At 41.0% G+C, this 10,615-nt stretch overlaps 1 protein-coding gene across 1 annotated transcript in view; it reads left to right on the forward strand.

Annotated features, from left to right (window-relative positions):
• Riok1 (RIO kinase 1) overlaps nt 1–9,814 on the forward strand; it is a 25,451-nt gene extending 15,637 nt beyond the window's left edge. The window contains exons 9-16 of the mRNA XM_031358090.1: nt 1–66; nt 842–945; nt 1,478–1,584; nt 4,176–4,241; nt 5,686–5,805; nt 7,153–7,206; nt 8,542–8,694; nt 9,387–9,814. Coding sequence (XP_031213950.1) covers nt 1–66; nt 842–945; nt 1,478–1,584; nt 4,176–4,241; nt 5,686–5,805; nt 7,153–7,206; nt 8,542–8,694; nt 9,387–9,497 — 781 coding nt within the window. The 3' untranslated portion in view covers nt 9,498–9,814. The remainder of the gene's footprint in view (nt 67–841; nt 946–1,477; nt 1,585–4,175; nt 4,242–5,685; nt 5,806–7,152; nt 7,207–8,541; nt 8,695–9,386) is intronic.
• The last annotated feature ends 801 nt before the right edge of the window (nt 9,815–10,615 follow it).

Below are 10,615 nucleotides of genomic sequence, written 5' to 3' on the forward strand. Positions count from 1 at the left end.
GTACATGAGGAAAATGTATCAGGACGCTAGACTTGTCCATGCGGATCTCAGTGAATTCAACATGCTGTGAGTGTGCTCTGCTTCCTGGAAAGTTACTGTGGTTATCTCATGGACTTCAATGCGAGAAACTCCTAATCTACAGAGGCACACTGTACTGTGTTTGCTTCCCTGAGCTAGAATGTGCTCACTGCCTTCAGTGACCTTACAGAATGGACCACTGTGGAGGGCTGAGCTTGTAGACTGCTAGATAGAGCAGTTGTCTACACTATGTATGTGTGGTGCTTTGGAGTCTATCCCCTGCACAGGGTGTCAGGAGGGGGAAGCATTTTTCGCTGATTGAATAGGCTTTGAAATTTTCTCTCTTTTTTTCAGCTTTCACTAGTCAGGATCCTTTTTCATCTGCTGTAGTCATTTATGAATTACTTAAGATGGATTTTTTTTTAAAAAACTAGATATAGTGGTGCATGACCGTAATCTCAGCACTTAGGAAGCCTCAGAAAGAAGAGTTGAGTTTGAGGCTAGCCTGTGCTGTAGAGCACAGAATATATCCAAAATAACAGAATAGATTTTTGTTGTTTTGGTTTTTTGAGACAGGGTCTTTGTTCATAGCTTGGCTTTACTGGAACTCATTTTGTAGATAGGGCTGACCTTGAACTCACCAAGATCCACCTACCTCTGCTTCCCAAGTGCTGAGATTAAAGGAATGTGCCACTCTACCTCTCCCTCCTTCAGCAAATCCTGCCAACATATACCACCATAACTGACTTCAGAATAGATTTAAAAAGAAAAAACTAAAAGAGTGTGGTAGTAATGTACAGCTTCTCTGCTTATTGCCCACAAGGTACCATGGTGGAGATGTATACATCATTGATGTTTCTCAGTCTGTGGAGCATGACCACCCACATGCATTGGAGTTCTTGAGAAAAGACTGTGCCAATGTCAATGGTGAGTAGACAGTGGGATTTCCTGACAGCATCTGTGCTTGCACATATGGGATAAGGCAGTGTTTCTCAGCCTATGAGTCCCAACCCCTGTGGAGGTCAAACGACCCTTTGACGGTTCACATCAGATATCTTGCATATCAGATATTTACATGACTATTCATAACAGTAGCAAAATTACAACTATGAAGTAGCCATGAAAACAATGTTATGGTTGGTAGTCACCACAGCATGAGGAAAAGGGTTGTAGGGTTAGGAAGGCTGAGAAGCACTGGGATAAGGTCTTGTCACTTGAAGTGGGAGTGTAGTCTGGTATAGGAATGCTACATTTATCTCTCATTCGTCTCATGGAAAGCCACGTGCAAGATCATGCATTTAATCTAGTGCTGGCGAACAAGTCTTCTTACTGAATTGCTCAACACAGTGCCGCTTAAGCCGTTGGAGGGCAATAGTGCATTGTTCTCTTTCTCTGTTCCTTAGCTAGAGTAGTGACTATTCCCTTTACAGAGCTGTCATTACTGTTTTTCTTCTGACAGACTTCTTTTTCAAGCATGCCGTTGCAGTGATGACTGTGCGGGAGCTCTTCGAGTTCGTCACAGATCCCTCCATCACTGCTGACAACATGGACGCTTATCTGGAAAAGGTAAGATGGGCTGAGGAGAGGACAGAGGAGAGCCTGCCTTTGTGTGGCATATCTGAGGGGTTCAGTCATTAGTGTTGCTCAGTGTCATTATTCATTTTAAAAACTTCTTAGTTATCATTTCACAGTGAGATTAAAAACAGTAAAGAAGTCAGTAGAGCCAGGGTTCTTGACTTTACTCAGCTGGCAAAATTACAGAGAAACTATGTCAACTGTCAACCTCCATATGTTTAGTGAGAAAACTGTCATGTGTGTGGTAAAACATGCATGACCTTAAGTGCTAAGCATTATATACATTTAAATTATTGTGTAAACCACAGATTTTCTATCTTTAGAACTCTTTTTTTTTTTTTAATCATCAAATATTGAACCTGTGCTTACCGACCCCCACCAGCTCCTGGAAACCACCATTCTGCCTGTATTCTGCTTCTTTCAGTACTGCTAATAAGTAAAATCACGTTGGTTGCTGTGTGTGTGTAGATGCCCAAGGAGACCCCACGTTATTGAATCACCTGGAGCTGGAGTTTCAGGTGTCTGTGAGCCACCTGAAGTGAGTGCTGGGAACCAAACTCAGGCAAAAAAGCAACACACAGGCAGAAGAAAACACCCAACTCAAGGCTGGTGAAAACTGAACAGCCAGGGTTTCCTGCAAGACAAATGCCTGCGCATTGCTTTCGTGGGTGTTGTCTGAGTATATCCTTTGGTTCCCCAAACAGAAGTTTTATATTTTGACATAATCCATTTGTGTCTTGTTAATCTTGTCACTTCTGAGTCAGGATTCTTGTATTTCCCCTTTCCCCTGGAGTGCCTGTCCACCTTGCCCCTTGTTCATCTTGCTCTGTCTGGTGAATGTTAAAACTCAGGTCAGACAGTTGTCTCAAGGGAAGATTCAGGAGAGACAGTGATTTCAGGGGCATTTTGAGACAGTGTTTTTTATATCTATAGCCAAGGATGGACTTGAACTTAGGATTCTCCTGCCTCTGTCTCCTGACTTCTGAGATTATAACTGCACCACAATGATCTGTTCCAGTTTATGCAGTGCTAGGGAGTAAACCAAGGATTCATTTCGTGCTGTGCTAACACTCTTTGCAACTGCATACATCTCCAGCCTATTTATTTATTTGTCTCCTTTGTCTCTTTGTGGGGTTTTTGTTTCCTTTAGATAGTCTTACTTTGTAGTCCTGGCTCATCTGGCTGTATGTTCCTCCCACTGTTGCCTCAGAAATGCTAGGGTTGTAGTGCACCACATGTTTGTCAGATTATAAATGCTTGAGGGACAGAAGTTTTCTTTGTATATTGTTAGTACCCGATTATGTACTAGGCAACTCCATGTTGTGTTACTTAGGGTTTTGTTTGCTGTGAAGAAAAATCATTGCCACAGCAACACTTATAAAGGAAAACATTTAATTGAGGTTGGCTTACAGTTCAGAGGTTTAGTCCATTGTCATCATGGTGGGAAGCCTGGCAGCATGCAGGCAGACGTGGTGCTGGAGAGGCAGCTGAGAGGATCAGTAGGCAGCAAGAAGAGAGAGTGAACCACTGGGCCTTCTGAAATCTAAAAACAACACCTTCAGTGACACACTTTCTAAAACAAGGCCTCTCCTACTCCAAGGCCTCATGTCCTAATCCTTTCAAATAATGCTACTCCTTAGCCTGTGGGGGCCATTTTCATTAAACCACCATATATGTGTTGACTAAACTATCAAAGTATTTTTATCTTTATTAGTATTGATTCTATATGAAAAAAAAAACAAAACAGGAAATAAATGTTTCCTTTTCTATATTCTTGAAAGATATATTTTTACTTTAATATGTGTACATATGGGTATGCACATGTGTGTGTAGATGCTTGTATAGGCCAGAGGTATTGGCTTTCCCTGGAGCTGGTGTAGCAGGCAGTTGTGAGCTCTCCAGTGCGTGGGTACTAGGAATTGAACTCTGATCCTCTTGAAGAATAGCCCATGCTCTTAACTACCAAGCCACCTCTCTGGCTCTCTCCTTGTACTTTAATTAGAGAACTTTTTATAGGTTAGAAGAAGAACACACTATAGAGTCTCTGTCTCCTTACAGTTACTGTTGCCTAAATGACTTTCTTGGTGATTTATACTGTATCGTCATTAGGACCACATATTTACCTTTCTTGTGATTCATTTTACACTGACTTTTCAAGGTTCAAGACATGGTTCATTATTGAGTCTCAATTTTCTTCTGATTAAGATTTCTGCAATAGTTTAAAATTAAGTTTAAAGAAATCATTCTTCTTTTCTTGGCCATGAGTTGGGTGTGGGTGTGAATGATATTGGTGCTGGGTGTGGGATTTTGTAGATCCTGGGCCACCTACACCCCAGGGTTGATTTTTGAAGAAGGCACTAAAGATACCTTGAGACTAGAGGAGTTTATTCTAGTTTTTAAAAAATGACTGGCAAGTCTTTGATAGAGAGCCAGCCTGCATTGTAGAAGCTCACTCTAGTTACTTGGAGAAGTGTGAAGATGTGACACCTGTGAAGACTTAAAAAAATAGTCCATTACAAAATAGAAAATGTGTCTTCTAGGGTAAATGTAAAGGGAAATAATTTTTTTGCTTTCTTTCAAAGGCTATGGAAATAGCATCCCAAAGGACCAAGGAAGAAAAGACTAGCCAAGATCATGTGGATGAAGAGGTGGGGGTTTCTTGTGTATTTACGGCCTTGGGGAACACTTGTGGGTTTTGCTTGGAACTCTGGGGTGTTCTGTTGTGTGTTTTGAGACAGGGTCTTTTCATATAACCAGGCTGTCTTAGAACTTGATACTCGGTACAGGCTGGCCTCAAAGTAGCACTCATTCTGCTTCAGCTGCCTGATTGCTAGAGTTATGAGTGTGTGCCACCATTTCCAACTGATTCTTGTGTTACAGGATTTCCCATGGTTTTGTTTCTGTTGGTAAAGCATGAACTTGATTTTTAGATACATGGTATATATTGCTTTACTCAGCAACCTTTTAGCCTGTTGTTCGGGTAGAGTTTTAAAAGAGCTTGTAGAGTGTGAGTCAAGAAGGAAAAGCAATTTACAAGTATGAATTTTTAAATGGCCTATGTGCTAATTGTGTGAATACAGCAGACTTTAAATACTTTATTTTTTTGTTGTTGTTATTGTTGTTTTGTTTTTTGTTTTTTGAGACAGGGTTTCTCTGTGTATCCCTGGAAGTCCTGGAACTCACTCTGTAGACCAGGCTGACCTTGAACTTAGAAATCTGCCTGTCTCTGCCTCCTAAGTGCTGGGATTAAAGGCATGCGCCACCACTGCCTGGCTTTAAATACTTTATTAAAATTTAAAATCAAACTAGTATAAAGAAGTCCAAGTGTCATTAAGGTCCACAATAGGCTTATTATTATTATATTTATTATTTTATTTTTTATTTTTGAAAGATTTATTTTATGTATATGAGTACACTGTAGCTGTACAGATGGATGTGAGCCATCATGTGAGTGGCTGCTGTTGATCTCAGGACCTCTGCCGGCCCGCTCGCTCCTGTGTAATTTACTGCAGCTGTCTTCAGATGCACCAGAAAAGGGCATCCGATCTCATTATGGGTGGTTGTGAGCCACCATGTGGTTGCTGGGATCCAGACTCACCTTAGGAAGAACAGTCAGTGCTCTTACCCGCTAAGCAATCTCGCCAGCCCCTATTATTTTAATTGTAGCTTATTCTCAGAAGTTTGTGGCAGCTGAGTAGAGATATTCCTACATAGTAAGAACACTGGGTATTCAGTTACTCACAGCCAGGCCGTCCTTGCTAACTCTCTATCCTTCCTTAGATAATTTTTGAAATGTGCGTGTATTGGAGGATTGTTACTCTAAGGATCTTGGAATACACTCTCTTTCTTCCCTAAATCAGTTGTAAAATTTCATTTTTAGCTGACCAAATTGCTTTTAGCTTTCTACATAGCAGACATGGCACCAGTGTGTACACAGGTCGGGGGAGCAGACATGACACCAGTGTGCACATAGGTCCGGTGACAGTCAGTGCTGGGGATTATAGTACATTCCTGCATGATTGATACAGCTAAGGATATTGAGGGATGGGCAGAGTGTGGGAATCCTAATTTAATTTTGCTTTCCTCTACTAGGTGTTCAAACAAGCATATATTCCCAGAACCCTAAACGAAGTAAAGAATTATGAGAGAGATGTGGACATAATGTTGAGGCTAAAGGAAGAAGACATGGCTTTGAATACTCAGCAAGACAATGTGAGTGGCCTGCTTTGTCTGTGGAGCCTGCTCTCCCAAAGGAGACTATCCTAATAGCCTGGCTTGGTGCTCCCTTTGTATAAACATGCTTCCATACATGTTGGCTATAAGAGATTTACGAGAGGGGTGATGTGTTTGCATGTGTCCAAAGTAAAAGGTGAAGTCTAGGATTAAAAATGATTATACTAGATTGATAAAGCTGTACTTCATTTTCATACATATTTGAAGGAATGTGTAAAATAAATTTATCATTTTTAACTGTGTATGTTGCGGGGGGTAGGGGGAGGAAGGGTATGTACACATGAGGAAATGCCAGTATCCTTGAAAGCCAGAGGTGTTAGGGTCTTTTGGAGCTGGAGTTAAGAGGGGATTGTAGGCTTCCCTGCATGGGTGCTGGGAACCAAACTTGGATCCTCTGCATGAGCAGAACAAGTTCGTAGCCACAGTGCATCTCTCCAGTTCCCTTGGGGGGGGAGGGGATTATTATTAATGGACCAGAAAGTAACCCTTTCGGCTTTGCAGCCATGTAGCAAAATTTAGCTGTTTATATAGGTTTTTATATAAAGAGCAAAGAAGTGTTCTCCAGATTTTCATGCATGAAACAAAAGCATTAAGAATATATTACCATGTGTGTTAGACATGTGTCAGCATGCATGCCATGGTCCCTGTAGGAAGGCCAGAGGGCAGCTTTTCGGCTCACTTCTCTCCTTTGTGTGGCTTCTGCAGATCATAGGCAGGCTCTCATGACACATGCCTTTATCTGCTGAGCTAGCTCTCTGGCCTAAAAGCACTTTTATTCTTTATATATGTCTGTGTGCCTGTGTGGTTGCATATATACATTAGTGTGTGCCCTCAGGCCAGAAGAGGGTGTTGGAGCCCTTGGAGTGGGTGCTGAGATCCTAGCTCTGATCCTCACGATTGAGCAGCATGCACTTTTAATCATAAGCCTTCTTTCCAACCCCTTGAAAGCACTGTCAGTAATAACTACAGCTTTTGATGTGTAGATCTACTGGTGAGAGTAGAGCAGGGTTGTTTGTGGAATATATAACATTTCACTGAATAAAGTCCAAATTAGTATTTGCTGTCATCTTATGGTTTGCAAAGCTCATCTGAAAACTTTCAGGTTTGACTGTATTGAGCCTGTGGAGATGCAGACCTGGGACACAAGAGTAACATATGCTCCTCTGTTACTGTGTGATAGATTCTGAGCACATTCTCAAAGTCACAGGAGCAGTGTTTACTCCATGCTTAATGGTACAGCATATGCATATTATTATCAGTGTTTACATTTATAGTACATTTATATATATATATTATGCTTATGTTCATTTTCCTTTTGTTTTCAAGATTCTATACCAGACTGTCACGGGATTGAAAAAAGATTTGTCAGGAGTCCAGAAGGTATGAAAAACATATGCTGTTACTGCTTTATAACAGAATTTGTTCTGTAAATACTGCATTTATTTGTGTCTGTGCTCACAAGTATGCCACAGCACATGTGTGGTGTCAAAAGACAACTTTGGGGAGTTGACTCTCTCTACCTAATAGGTCTTTGGGATCCAACTTAAGATTGTCAGGCTACATGGTGAGCCACCTTGTCAGCCTGTGGAAACTCTTTTTGAAGTTTATAAAGGTTTGAAGAGCCGGGCGGTGGTGGCGCACTCCTTTAATCCCAGCACTTGGGAGGCAGAGGCAGGCAGATTTCTGAGTTCGAGGCCAGCCTGGTCTCCAGAGTGAGCTCCAGGACAGCCAGGGCTATACAGAGAAACCCTGTCTCTAAAAAACCAAAAAAAAAAAAAAAAAAAGGTTTGAAGATATAAAAGTTATAGTAAAGTGGTATTAGAATTAAATTTGGAAGTGTACTTTTCTGTCTCTGAATTATTCTGTTAAAAGTGAGATGTTTGTCATTAATCCTGGTCTTCTTTGATACAGGGATAACTAATGATAGCCATATGCCTTTTTTAGTAGTTTTAAAAATCAGTTTTGAAAAATGTCAGGGCTGGAGAGTTGACTCAACAGTTCAGAGCCCTTGCTACTTTTCCAGAGGACCTGAGTTCAGTTCTCAGTTCCATTCACTTCTCTCTAAGACAAAGAAATGGAAAGTTCAAGGTCAGTCTAGACTGTCTAATGAGATCCTGTCTCAAAAAAAAGAAAAGAAGTTAAATAACTGGTGAATTTCAGAAAAAATGAAACTTCCTCCTGATTGACTATTCGTTTTGGTTAGATTAGCTTATTGCTAGTAGTGTAGTGCATAGGAAAACAGTTGTGAAGTCACTCAGATAGATTTTATTACTACTACTACAAGTACTACTACTACTACTACTACTACCACCACCACCACTACCACCTCTGTATTTCACATCTTTTCCAAATCCCAGCTCAACTATCTGTCTTGCTAAAAGTAGCAGAGTTGTTTTGTTAATTTAGGCCACCCATATACCCTAGTAATCAGATATGCATGTCAGGATAGCTGTGAATGTAACCCAACACATCTGTAAATGTTAGCATCATGTTGCTGCACTGTCAAAAGATTGGACACCCCTGCTAATTCCTTTGTGTATGTTCTTGAGTCCTATTGGACTGAATGGATGTTACCCATTTTTCTCTCTAATGCTGGTTCTATTTTGGTTTGAGTGCATAACTTGAAAGAGTATCTGACGTACTGATGTAAAATGCTGGCGTTAACATGTTGATAGTACTTGGCTTCAAGTAACATTGTGCTATAATAATTTCAAGGTCCCCGCGCTCCTAGAGAGAGAAGTCAAGGAAGAGACTTGCTTTGGTTCAGACGATGCTGGGAGCTCTGAGTGCTCTGACACATGCTCTGAAGAGCAGGAAGATCAAGCTGGATGCAAAAACCATAATGGTGACCCTGACCTTAATAAAAAGGTTAGCCAAGATCTTGAGTGTGGTAGCTTTCGAACATTAATGGTGCCTCTACTTATAGTTTTGGTAACTAAACACAAACTTTACTTTTGGAGTAAATTAGAGACTTGGCTGCTATTGGGAGCGTCTTTAATATCACACAGAGGACACAGTATGTCTGTTTACTAGAAGCAAATATTTGTTTCTTTCTAACCATTATTTCTCTTAAAATGTGGAACTTGTAAATATCAAGCAACATATACAGGGATATTGATTTGACTGTCTACAATTTCAACAAAGGTCAAGGGACAGGGTGTAGCTCAGTAGTGGATGGTCTGGGGTATGGGGAGCCAGGGAAGAAAGATAACCTGTATATAATGACAGGTACCTATTGTCCCAGCACTTGGAAACTGAAGTGAGGGCCAGAGGTGGGGGGGTTGGAGGTCATTTGAGCCTCAGGAGTTTAAGAATAGTCCGGACTACAAAGTAAGGTCCTCTTGAGAGAGTGAAGAAGGCAGGGATATGAAAGAAAAGAGGTAGGGGAAAAAGTGAGATGCAGGGAGCCTCAAAGCAAAGTTGTACTCATCAAGTGTAATTTTTTTTATGCTACGTATACTTTTATCTGCTTAACATTAATTTTAAATTGGTTCTAATAATAATTTGAATATACTGAATGAATAAAATTTTGTTGGGGGTGGGTTGTTTATATTTTACAGGAAAGAAAAAAGATGGTTAAGGAGGCCCAGAGAGAGAAGAGAAAAAATAAAATCCCTAAACATGTGAAAAAAAGGAAGGAAAAAACAGCCAAGGCCAAAAAAGGCAAATAGAATGGAGCCGTCCCTGAGCTGCTTTCTAACCCTGAAGGAGAAGCCGGAGAGGCTTCCTACCATCTCACTGTCAGGGGAGCCCGAGGTGTGTCATGTGATGGCTTAAAAAGCCCCAGGCCCATTATGTTGGGATCCAGTCCTGGCTCTGCTTTTAACGGACTTATTAAGGTATTATTTTAATGAAGAACTTTGTATATTTTATTTTTATATTTTTATCTTGCAAACATTTTTAAGAAGTGTCAGAACATAAATGTTTATAGTGAACATCCACAGCCTTTATAAAGATGTGCATAAAGGCACTTGGACAAACTTGGGAACATTTGTTTTCTTTGTCTATGCCAGAGTCACATCTAAAACAGCCTGGAGCTCTGCTCTGAGACATATTGTCTGGCCATTACGTGCCATTCCCAGAAGCCCTGTTCCTGTGCTTTCTGGGGCTTGCTGTCATATGATCCTGCTTCATCTTAACTATGCCTTTCCAGCTAGCCCTCCCAGCTCAGATGCCATTTCACACACAGCCATTTGTTCATCAGATATTTAGGTGTTTTAGGTACTGGGATATAGCAATGAGTAGTTTGCATTCTTGTAAGGAAATGAAACATTAAAAAAAAAAGTAATATTCTTTCAAGAGGTTATACATTATATACAGAAAAATAATGCTGAATAAAGAGAAAACCTACGGAGGCACAAGTTTGCAACTTAAAATATTGGAGGTGAGTCACACTGAGCTTCCTGGAACTACAGTGGCTGAATGGAAGAAGTCTGGGTTGCAGCCAGACTGGACTACTTAAGCAAATGAGGATACAAACAACAAAGCCAAGATACATAGGGAAGGAAGAATACCCAGGTCAAAGCAGGAGGCCATGGGAAGCCCTGCAGCAAAAGGCTATCTGCAGTGGTCAGAAATGGGGCGGGAGCATCAGAATCAAGGGGGAGATCTGAGTGCACAGCTCCTGGGGTTTTAGCGGAGGATTTGGCAGGATCTGACTTGAACTTTGAAAGCATCACTCTGGCTTCTAGAGAATTGAAGGATACTGGTGGCTCCACCTCGGATGCTAGTGGATGTGGAGTTAGCTTAAAGCCACAGGTGAGCTAGAACGGAGTAGTGAGAGGTGACT

The sequence above is a fragment of the Mastomys coucha genome, unplaced genomic scaffold, assembly GCF_008632895.1.
Source record: "Mastomys coucha isolate ucsf_1 unplaced genomic scaffold, UCSF_Mcou_1 pScaffold7, whole genome shotgun sequence".
Taxonomy (NCBI): domain Eukaryota; kingdom Metazoa; phylum Chordata; class Mammalia; order Rodentia; family Muridae; genus Mastomys; species Mastomys coucha.